This window comes from Tachysurus fulvidraco, chromosome 14, assembly GCF_022655615.1.
Source record: "Tachysurus fulvidraco isolate hzauxx_2018 chromosome 14, HZAU_PFXX_2.0, whole genome shotgun sequence".
In the NCBI taxonomy this organism is placed as follows: Eukaryota; Metazoa; Chordata; class Actinopteri; order Siluriformes; family Bagridae; genus Tachysurus; species Tachysurus fulvidraco.
In genome coordinates this window covers 24875421-24887100 of record NC_062531.1, presented here as the reverse complement: position 1 = coordinate 24887100, position 11680 = coordinate 24875421, and the positions used below count along the sequence as shown (strand labels likewise).

General features: G+C 44.7%; 2 protein-coding genes and 1 non-coding gene across 3 annotated transcripts; 2 read left to right on the top strand and 1 right to left on the bottom strand.

Moving 5' to 3' along the window:
* Positions 1–633: 633 nt before the first annotated feature.
* On the top strand, positions 634–728 carry LOC113647139. Its single transcript, XR_003441611.1, has one exon. It is a non-coding gene; the product is annotated as a small nucleolar RNA U13 (small nucleolar RNA).
* Positions 729–1659: 931 nt separating this feature from the next.
* Positions 1660–7419, top strand: mak16 (MAK16 homolog (S. cerevisiae)). The gene is made up of 10 exons (XM_027147747.2): positions 1660–1864; positions 2055–2104; positions 3701–3810; positions 4350–4414; positions 4624–4775; positions 4941–4995; positions 6163–6237; positions 6652–6768; positions 6894–6959; positions 7038–7419. The coding sequence occupies exons 1-10, from the start codon at positions 1850–1852 to the stop codon at positions 7260–7262; spliced, it is 930 nt and encodes a 309-aa protein (XP_027003548.2). The 5' UTR covers positions 1660–1849; the 3' UTR covers positions 7263–7419.
* Positions 7420–7565: 146 nt separating this feature from the next.
* Positions 7566–11517, bottom strand: tti2 (TELO2 interacting protein 2). Its single transcript, XM_027147532.2, has 7 exons — positions 10799–11517; positions 10471–10657; positions 10278–10370; positions 9937–10121; positions 9662–9805; positions 9106–9262; positions 7566–7790 (listed from the first exon to the last, which is right to left on the bottom strand). Exons 1-7 carry the CDS (start codon positions 11419–11421, stop codon positions 7704–7706), a joined length of 1476 nt encoding a protein of 491 aa, XP_027003333.2. The 5' UTR covers positions 11422–11517; the 3' UTR covers positions 7566–7703.
* Between the last annotated feature and the right edge of the window lie 163 nt (positions 11518–11680).

Below are 11680 nucleotides of genomic sequence, written 5' to 3'. Positions count from 1 at the left end.
TGTGTATGTGTGTGTTTGAGTGTGTGTACGAGTGTATGTGTGTGTTTGTGAGTGTTTGAGTGTGTGTGTGTGTGTGTGTGTGTGTGTGTGTGTGCGAGTGTATGTGAGTGTGTGTGTATTATTACTGGAGGTGGTGATGCTGTGTCTTTATTTCATATTTACCAGGCGACGGAGAAAAGTCTACCTTAAAAGGTTAAATTCCACCTTAAATGTCTCATAAGACCTGGATTGAAGCTTTTTTTTTGGGGGGGGGGGGGGTGTTTTAAAATAATACATTAATAATACATTAGCATTAACTTGTAATATCTTACACTCGCAGTATTAATTTAGACATAGAATAGGTCATTGCCGATTTAAGACACACCCACTGGAACCGGATTGGAGCTCACTCTGTGTGCTTTGAGCTGCCACGCTGATTTCCCACAATGCATTGCTAACGAATACGATTTTAAAAATAATATACGGCCAAAAAGAAACGATCGTGTACTTTGTACGCGGTGCTTTAATATGTGGCATGAATATTATCGTGAGTTGAAGCTAGAACGAAGGAAAACGAGTCGAAAGTTAAACCTACCCTCATTTAGAACACTGTTGTGTGCGGTGGGGTTTGTTGTTGTGCGCGAGCGCAAGTCGATCCTTCTGGTTCAGACTAATGATGATTGGTTCGTTCACTTTATTGTGAAATGCGCGGCCTTTTTGTTACGACTAGCGCACAGAACCGTCTGAATTCGGACCAAACCACATGGTTTATTTCCTGTGAAAGTTATTTTAATTGTTCGTTCAGAACTTTCGTAGATATTAATCTAATCAGTTTATCAAACCCAGTAGATCACTTATTGTACGTTAAATCTGGTCACTTTAGCAAATCAATTGTTTTTTACGTTCAAACCTGTAGTCTAGATTTTAATGAAGATAAATATAAGACAAAAATGATGAGCTACTACTGAAATACTTTATACTAGATCTTATATAATGATCTAATACAAGTGATCCATTTGAGCAAAGAGAGCCTCCTGAGATGGAATAAACGTCTCATAGTGCAAAAATAATCCTTCATTTATATTTAATAATGTAGCTGGGAATAAAAAAAAAAAAAACACACACCATCAATATGCAGCAGTGACAACTTCATGGATTATTTTTATATCCAAACTCCACTGGCTCCAAGTCAAAATTTACATTAATTATAAAATACTACAAATGCCCTATAAAGTACTGATTATTATTATTATACTATTATTATTACTACTACTGCTGGTATTATTATTATTATTATTATTATTATTATTATTATTATTATTATTATTGAATAAGGGGTCAGGTTAAAGTTGAAGCTGTTTACAGTAATGTTCACTTATTTTTACATATAGAAAGTTGGCTCAGATTTAGTTGTCTTTTATTTACAGATGACACTTTTAATTTTAAATAAAAAACTGGTTTCTTTTCCCCCTCTTTCTTATTTCTCTCTTCTTCCTTTTTCTCTCTTCTCTCCTCTCCTTTTTTTTGAGATATTTTTTCTTATTTTTCAGTCGACTTGTGCTTTTTTATTTTATTTTATTTTGTGTCATTTAAAAGCTTACAAACAAAAGCTTTTAAATGTGTAAAGCTTCTCTTTTATTTGGACTTTTATTCTAGCGATCTCAAGTCCCGGGGATGTCCCGAAATCTCGCGAGACTACAATTATTACACGCGTGGGACAACATGGCGGCTCCCTAGAACCTGCATGCGGTGTTTTACACGTCACAAACAGTGTATAAGTAGTTCGGTGTAAGTCTAAGTAAACATTTCAGCTTGTGACTAATCGACTCATCTCTCACGGTGTAACTCGTATTAAACAGAAGCAGCCACAATGCAGCACGACGATGTAAGTAGAGCGAAAGCTGTGTTTGTGTTGAACCTGCTAGCTCCAGCTAACTAACTAGCTTCGTGTATTAATGTCTGAATATTTTAACTTAGACAAAGTGTGTGTTTTTTATCCACGTGTTTATTTCATAGATCTGATGTTCAGTGTAATTCTGACTAATAAACATCATCATATCACTCTTTGTTTACAGGTAATATGGGGCCTGATTGGTAACAAACAGTTTTGTTCTTATAAAGTAAAGTAAGTATCAGCACTTACATCAAATGGTCCACAAATCAAGTTTATTTTATTTTTTATAGCAGAGAAACACCGTCTGTCATCATAAAAGAAACTCTCAGAATTACACAATGCTGAAACTGGAGACTCCTTCTGTACATGTTCAGTAAAATCTCACTGTAATAACATTTAGATTTATATTTATTTATATTCGAGGCGACTCTACTGTACGGGTCCCTCGGCACGAGGCGACTCTACTGTACGGGTCCCTCTGCACGAGGCGACTCTACTGTACGGGTCCCTCGGCACGAGGCGACTCTACTGTACGGGTCCCTCGGCACGAGGCGACTCTACTGTACGGGTCCCTCGGCACGAGGCGACTCTACTGTACGGGTCCCTCGGCACGAGGCGACTCTACTGTACGGGTCCCTCGGCACGAGGCGACTCTACTGTACGGGTCCCTCGGCACGAGGCGACTCTACTGTACGGGTCCCTCGGCACGAGGCGACTCTACTGTACGGGTCCCTCGGCACGAGGCGACTCTACTGTACGGGTCCCTCGGCACGAGGCGACTCTACTGTACGGGTCCCTCGGCACGAGGCGACTCTACTGTACGGGTCCCTCGGCACGAGGCGACTCTACTGTACGGGTCCCTCGGCACGAGGCGACTCTACTGTACGGGTCCCTCGGCACGAGGCGACTCTACTGTACGGGTCCCTCGGCACGAGGCGACTCTACTGTACGGGTCCCTCGGCACGAGGCGACTCTACTGTACGGGTCCCTCGGCACGAGGCGACTCTACTGTACGGGTCCCTCGGCACGAGGCGACTCTACTGTACGGGTCCCTCTGCACGAGGCGACTCTACTGTACGGGTCCCTCGGCACGAGGCGACTCTACTGTACGGGTCCCTCGGCACGAGGCGACTCTACTGTACGGGTCCCTCGGCACGAGGCGACTCCACTCTACGGGTCCCTCGGCACGAGGCGACTCCACTCTACGGGTCCCTCGGCACGAGGCGACTCTACTGTACGGGTCCCTCGGCACGAGGCGACTCTACTGTACGGGTCCCTCGGCACGAGGCGACTCTACTGTACGGGTCCCTCGGCACGAGGCGACTCTACTGTACGGGTCCCTCGGCACGAGGCGACTCTACTGTACGGGTCCCTCGGCACGAGGCGACTCTACTGTACGGGTCCCTCGGCACGAGGCGACTCTACTGTACGGGTCCCTCGGCACGAGGCGACTCTACTGTACGGGTCCCTCGGCACGAGGCGACTCTACTGTACGGGTCCCTCGGCACGAGGCGACTCTACTGTACGGGTCCCTCGGCACGAGGCGACTCCACTCTACGGGTCCCTCGGCACGAGGCGACTCCACTCTACGGGTCCCTCGGCACGAGGCGACTCCACTCTACGGGTCCCTCGGCACGAGGCGACTCTACTGTACGGGTCCCTCGGCACGAGGCGACTCTACTGTACGGGTCCCTCGGCACGAGGCGACTCTACTGTACGGGTCCCTCGGCACGAGGCGACTCTGGCGCTGTGGTATAATGAGCTTTAGATCTGACTGATAACTAGCAAAGTTTTGAAGGTTAACGCGTGTCTGTTTTTCTTCTGAAGAACAAAAATGAAGAATTTCTGCCGGAATGAGTACAACAACACGGGGCTCTGCTCACGACAGGCGTGTCCTCTGTCCAACAGTCAGTACGCCACCGTCAGAGAGGAAAAGGGTGATTAATATTAACATGATGGGGTGTTTGATGGATTTTCTGTTTGCTCACACACAGTTACACACACTTACACACTTACATACACACACACTTACATACACTTGTATACACACACACACACTTACATACACACACACTTGCATACACACACACACACTTGTATACACACACACACGTACACATACATACATACACACACACACACAGTTACATACACATACATACACACACTCTTACATACACACACACTTGCATACACACACATACACTTGTATACACACACACTTATACACGTAACCACACACACACTTACACACACTTGCATATACACACTTACATACACACACACACATACAGACACTTACATACACACACTTACATACACACACATACATACACTTATACACACACACACTTATACACACACATACACACACTTACATACACACACACATACACTTATACACACACACACACTTACTTACACACACATACACATACACATTGTGGTGTAAGTCTGACCGCGCTGTGTTTCTCAGGTCGGTGTTTCCTCTACATAAAGGTGATTGAGAGAGCGGCGTTTCCGGCACGCATGTGGGAGAAGGTGAGCTAAGTGTAATGATAAGCCTGATATTTCTGTTGTGATGTAATGAAATCGTTTAAAATCCTGGTTTTAATCCAAAGTGGGAAATAAGGCACTGTTTTGGAGTCTGAATCCGATAGAAAGCTACACTTTTGTTCAAACTGTCTGTCTTTTGGATTAACTGCTTACACACACGCTCTCACACACCTTGCTGATTGTTTCTCTTGCAGGTGAAGCTGAATCAGAACTATGAGAAAGCCCTGCAGGAGATCGACGAGAACCTCATCTACTGGCCGCGGAACATCCGGCACAAGTGCAAACAGCGTATGACCAAAATCACGCAGTATCTCATTCGCATCCGCAAGCTCACACTGAAGAGACAGTGAGTTCACGCCAGCGGATTTCTGCCGTCTCTCCCCGGAGCAGACGTCGTCATCTCTCTGATATTTTAAAGTTAATCCTCATGGCATGAGTGTGACTCAAACACGGCACTTTGGATTCTTCTCATTACGTTTTACTAACCTGACGGTTTCCTTTTGTTTCGCAGGAGGAAACTTGTTCCGCTTAGCCGGAAAGTCGAGAGGAGGGAAAGGAGGAGAGAGGTGTGTAAACAGGACGCGGCGTCAGTCGCCATGTACCGAATTTCACATAACATAGCTGAAGCGTTAGAACATAGATTTATTACACTTTATAGCTTTTTTCTTTTTCTTTTACAATTTAAGAACCGTTGCCTTGATAAAAAGAATAATAATTCTAACTAGATTTGTAAAGTTCGTCACGACAAACTTTGATGTTGGTTTTGACGATGCAAGTATTCGCAAAGGCTGGTGCTTTTTGGAGGTGAGGGGACAGAAGGGTCAGTGTTACTTTTGGAGGCAAGTGGACAGAAAGATAGTGTGCCAAAACATTTGGAGGCAAGTGGAGACGAGCATGTGACGTCATCTAAATACTCTTGAGGAAGTTCCCCTCATTGTTCTGAGTGTTTTGATATGTCACATGTCCATGTTGTAAAAAGTTTTTTGATTTTGCATATTTTGGGGGCGGGGCTGCGGGACAACCGAAAGGCCAGACAGTACATCGATATAAATCTTTGTTCAGAGCATCACCCTAAAGGAGCTGGCCGAGTTTGGTGTAGATACTTCGAAAGCTTGCCGAGTTATAAACCTCCAAAGTTTATAATGGGAGTGTATGGGGAAAAACGGCCAATTTGAGACCCATTACCAGAAGTACCGGAACTCGGATCGCTTAGAAAAGTAACAGCAACAAACTTCAGACCAGGTTCTACAACAGATCCGTATTTGGTGCATGTGGCTCGAAAGCTCTAGGAGGAGTAGCGTTCAATAAAATGTTGACTAAGAAGAAGAATAATAAGCTTAAATAGGAAAACAATGTTGGCTTCTACAAAGACAACATAATAACTATGACACTATCTGGTGTCGTCCAGGTGAGGTTCTTCCTCAGATCGTCTCAGGGAGGTCTTCCTCACCTCGTTAGCGTGATCGAGCAGACGTCCGTGGCTTTGTTGGCGTAGTGGAAGAAACGGAGCCGTGTTATTTTTTGTTAGTACCGTGTGTGTTCGTTCCTCAGGCTGAGAGGAAACTCGTGTAAAAACGTGTGTGTAAGTTAAACTCAACATCGAGCGCTGGGAAGTCGATTATTGTACAACTGAATACTTTAAAACATCTCCAGGTTATAAAGGTGTGGGATTTTGTTGCTGATTGATTTGATTCATTGTCCTTTCTTTCTTCGTTGAAATCTTTTTATTAAAGGAAAAAGCCCTGGTTGCTGCTCAGGTGGAAAACGCCATCGAGAAAGAGCTGCTGGAGAGGTTAAAACAGGGCACGGTGAGCATCACATCACCACACCACCACATCACATCACATCACACCACCTCATCACCACACCACCTCATCACCACCCATCACCACACCACCCATCACCACATCACACCACCCATCACCACACCACCCATCACCACATCACACCACCTCATCACACCACCTCATCACCACACATCACCACACCACATCACCACACCACACATCAACACATCACCACATCACATCAACACATCACACCACACACCACCACACCACACATCACCACATCACATCAACACATCACACCTCACCACCACACCACACATCATCACATCACATCACATGACCCCACAGCAGCTCGTCAGAACATCCAGATCTGCTGCTGCTGCTTCTTTTTTTTTTTGGTTAATACACGGATTGATTTGTTGTCGATTTCAGTACGGAGACATCTACAACTTCCCCATCCACGCCTTCGATAAAGCTCTGGAGAAACAGGATGTAGAGAGTGAGACGGAAGAGGAGGAGGAAGACGAGGAGGAAGAAGAGGAGGACGAGGTGAGTGAGAGCGGTTATAAAACGAGACGATGTTCAGAATCATGATGTATTTCAATTAATATTGAATCAGTGCTTTGTGGGTTACACGTGTGTGTGTGTGTGTGTGTGTGTGTGTGTGTGTGTAGGAAGCAGGGAAGAGAGAATTTGTCGCAGACGACGAGTTTGAAGAAAGCGACATCAGTGATTTTGAGGTGAGTTTTTTTTCTTCTTCTTCTTCTTTATGAGACACTTTAAAGTGGACACTAAAGCAGTCGCACTTTCACACCCAGGATATGAACAACTTAAAGGCCAGCGATGAAGAGGACGAGGACGAAGACGGCTCAAGCGAGGAGGAGGAATCGGAAGAGGAAATGGAGGCAGAAGTGGAGGAAGAGGAAGAGTCCAGAGTGAAGTCTAAAGGAAAGACTCCACTGAAGGGGCCGGTGAGGAAGAAACGAGCGTACGTGGAGATCGAGTACGAGCAGGAGCCGGCGGCCAAGAGCAAGGCCTCGTAAAGAGAGAGAGAGAGAGAGACACACACACACACACACACTCACCAGACCAGAGTGACTTTGTTTCCGTGTGTGGAGACGATTTAAAAAACATTGTTTATTGTATACAACATTTCCCATAAAAAAAACAAAAAAAAACCAACCTTTTTTTAAATCCCAATCTGCAGTTTGTCTTTGTGTGTGTTTGTATTTAAGGTCTGTATCAGGAGATTATTACATCATGTAGACTTTTAATACGAGGAAAATTACATCTGTTTATACTCTAAAGATTAGAGAACTGGAGAAAATCCCAGAGATTTGTAAACTTTCGGAAATAAAAACAGGACGTTTGGGAGACGTCCCACTGCGTTCACTCGTCTGTCCGTTAAAACCAACCTCCTGATGTTAATGATGTCATGACGAGGATTTTGCTGTGTATTGGTTCGAGCTCCTTCTGGCTTCAGCTCACACACACTCGGCCTGCGTCGCCTCCCGGATGCACCGTAACACTCGCTCACACACACCGCTGCTGTTCACCTCGTTCAGCTCCGCCTGCACACATTTACACACACACAAAGACACCTAGTGAGTTTACAGCTGTGTGACTCAGCTGTGTGAAAGCTACTTAAGTCACTGTAGTGAGGTTTCTAATGAAATCTGCACACAGTTCAGGAGAGGAAAGAATCTTATTTGACTTTTAAGGAAACAAAACGTCTCTGAGCTTTTAATGGATTTATACTGAAACACGTCCAGAATTATCTGTTTATTTTATTAACAACGTGTGTATCACTTTCTCTCAACGTGTATAGATCTGTCTGTTTATCTGTCTGTGTATATCTATCTATTTCTGTCTATCTGTCTCTCTCTATCTGTCTATATCTCTGTCTGTCTCTCTTTCTGTCTTTATCTATGCCTTTCTGTCTCTCTATCTTTGTCTGTCTATCTATCTTTCTCCGTCTGTATCTATATCTCTGTCTGTCTCTCTTTCTGTATCTCTGTCTGTCTGTCTGTCTTTATCTATCTATCTATATCTATCTATCTCTGTCTGTATCTATCTGTCTGTCTTTATCTATGTCTGTCTCTATCTATCTTTCTATATCTCTGTCTATCTGTCTGTCTGTCTATCTGTCTCTATCTGTCTATCTGTCTCTGGACAGTACAGGCACATAGCAGTGAAATCCCATTGAGCATTAAACAGAAGTGTAAACAGAAACCAGTGCAGATAAATATGTAAATAAACGTTACAACACACGTAAGTTATAGCAGGTAGAATGTGTAGAAGAATATGTGCCTGTTGTGTAGACGACACAATGTGTGTGTGTATATAATCATGTACGTCTGTGCAAATGTGCGCATTATTTACATGACCCAAGATGCTGTACGTAAACTAGAGCAGGTAATAAATGTACAGCTCTATACATTCATCACTATGTAGAGCAGAAGGAGATAACAGACAGCTGCTATACTGATGTCTATACACATTTATGTCACAAACAGCTGTGAAACCAACATGAGCCACAGTAGAGTTGTGCGATGTGGTGATATTAATAAGTGTGATAAATAAACACTCTGCCGATTAAAGAAGGAACATGTCGTGCAGAACCTGTGCACTTTGTGCTGGATATTAATATCACTAAAACCTTTTCTCAATAAATGAATGAAAGACGACACAGTAATCACACACGAATGGAACTGTTCTACACATACAGATGTGTTGGTTCAGAACAGCTGGATCTCCTGATGAAGGACAGTGAATTTTAGACCAAACTGCAAAACACGTCAACGGACGTTCGTGTCACCGTCACATCTAATTTTGCTGTCAGATTGAGACCTGCCTCAGAAGCCTCTAGGAGGAGGCGGTACGTACCCTGAGTTTGCCCTGTGAGCATCGGTCCAGCAGGAGGAGGCAGCGTGACGCTCGCTTCAACAGCTCCTCTGTGATCTCAGGAGACAGAGACTCTGCAGAGACGTCCACCAGGAACCTGAGCAAGCTTCTGGTTAGTAGAGACAGCCTGCACTCCATCCTAACACACACAGACACACAGACAGACAGACAGACACACACACACAGTCAAACACACACACAGACACACACACAGACACACATTCAAGAGAAAAGAAACGTTCCAGATTAGCACAAATGATGCATCACCTACGTTTCTAAAATGTCCACAAGATTAAGTTGTGTTCACTAAATCTATCTTCACATTTCTCATTGGATTGTTGGGGGGGGGGGGATAAATAAATGAAAATGAAAAATAAATAAATAAATAAATAAATAAAAACATGGACGGCCTCCTTCAGCCAATCGGCTTTCAGCAGGCAACGTACAATTCTGCTGCAACACTCAGGACCTCATCTGATAGTAAATGTTGTTTATGTTGAATTGCTTTTTAAAAAAGAAATATAATGTATTTAAGTACCTCGGCCAGGCAACCTGTATCGTCCTCTCTAACACCTCCAGAATGCTGAGCCTGGCTTTCTCTTCCGGTCCATCTGAGACCTCCAGGTATCCCACGATCACCCTCTCCAGCCTCTTCAGGTGCCGAGCGATGCCTATCCCCATCCTGTAAGACCGAGTCCGGATTAAAACTTCGATTTCCAGTACGCCTTCAAGCACACGTGAGTGAAGAGGCTGATAAACACCACTGTGTCCAGGTTAACGGTACACGATGGTGCGACATCAAACGCGACTCACTTTTTGATGAACATCGGTAGGTTGCTGGCGTAGATCCGGCGCAGTGCAAGTTTGTGCTCCATTTCCATGTGTGTTAATACGAGCCGGAGAACACTGTCGTGGCGGTTTGGAGTTCTGGGTGATCCTGAGATGCTAAGAGGGTTCTCGAGGACCGAGAGTAAATCTATAAGACATGGTAAAACCACCTGCAACAAACACACACACACACACAATTACAAAAGAGATGCCTTACACATCAATGTATGTGACATGTTCACAAGGTCCAGAACTAGAACACATTGATGACATTTTGATGACAGGAAGTTTTAAAACTGCTTGCATCGTACGCAAGTGTCCAGTACCTGTATGAGAGGCGCTTCAGACGTGTACAGATGATTGTAGAGAGCGTCGTAGAGCACCTGAGCTCGGTTAAACTGCCTCAAATCAGCAGCAGGCTGCACACAAAGATCATCAAATACACTATTACTGTATACTGAATATCTTACATCTATATTCTATAGATATTTAAAATAAATCAGTTCTGTCTTAACTAACCACATGAAGGACGATGTGATGAAGGCAGTGCACTCCGAGGACCTTGTTCTCCGTGCGGTGGTCGTCCGATATGAGCAGAGAAGGAGGGAAGACCTTGTCCAAGTAGCGGGTTAAACAGGGACGGCCGACCTGCACCAGCAGCCAGGAGAAGACGTGTTTCATCGCTTCGTTTCTCTTCCAGTTTTCCCTGAAGAAAGAACATTCAAATAAGCCTTTGGGAAATAAATCATACTCTTTTCTACGACGGTATATGACGCCGTTCTGCTGAGATGAGAAACAGGACAGACTTTATTACAGCAGAAACAGCAGCAGCACATCTAAAGCTCACTTGGTCATGTCAGGCTGCAGCGAGTCCAGGATGGATCCCAGGATCCCAGTGTTTGAAGCTCCATCATTTCCACACAGCAGCTCCTGCACTGAGAGGCTTCCAGCAGCTGTGACAGTGTGGTGTAGAAGATCCAGAGCACATCTCCTGGACAACTCATCAGTCCACGGGTGCTTCTGTATGTGTGTGACGGAGAAGACACACAGCACAGGGCTGAGTGTGTGAACCAGAGATTCTGAGCCTGAAGCTCCACATGTCACCGCCTCTGTGAGCCGAGAGATCAGCACCAGGAGGGTTTCCCCCACAGCCAGGGCTTTGACTGGGATCTGTTCGTATCTGCTCTCTGCTAAAGTCCCACTGTCTGAGTCACACAGAGGCAAAGCTGCGTACTGAGTGCAGGACATCACCAGGTCCACATAAGTGCTCCGTAAACACGAGCTGAACTCAGGGAACATCCAGGACAGAGAGCTGAGCCTCAGCACCTCAGCTGTGACCCTCAGGATGTTCACATGGTCACAATTAATGTCCTCAAGGCGTTCCCGGATCTCACGAAGAACAGAAACCACGCTGACGTCCTCGGTGTCACGTTTAATGTTCAAGTCACGGAGAAGTCGCCCTAAAGACATTTCTGTCGCGTGATTGTTTAAGTGTTTCAGCTAAACTAGCTTTTATTTTGCTCTTGGTGCTAGTCGCGGGCTAGTGACGTCACACGCCCGACAATCCCGCCTGCTGCTCTAGGATTCGCTAATACGTCTAAATCCCCCCTCTGATTGGATGGTTCGATCTGATTGGATCTATATAACACATCCACATGCTTTATGAATCTATATAACATATCTACATGCTTTATTAATCTATATACTAAATCCACATGCTTTATTAATC

Bases quoted from the DNA above. Each gene is read 5' to 3' on its own strand.
- mak16 (XM_027147747.2), top strand. The intron at 4,415-4,623 runs GTGAGCTAAGTG...TTTCTCTTGCAG, and splicing joins CGGCACGCATGTGGGAGAAG to GTGAAGCTGAATCAGAACTA. The intron at 6,769-6,893 runs GTGAGTGAGAGC...GTGTGTGTGTAG, and splicing joins AGGAAGAAGAGGAGGACGAG to GAAGCAGGGAAGAGAGAATT.
- tti2 (XM_027147532.2), bottom strand. From the start codon at position 11,421: ATGTCTTTAGGGCGACTTCTCCGTGACTTGAACATTAAACGTGACACC. The intron at 10,658-10,798 runs GTGAGCTTTAGA...TTCTTTCTTCAG, and splicing joins CTGCAGCCTGACATGACCAA to GGAAAACTGGAAGAGAAACG. The intron at 10,122-10,277 runs GTACTGGACACT...TGTTTGTTGCAG, and splicing joins CTGAAGCGCCTCTCATACAG to GTGGTTTTACCATGTCTTAT.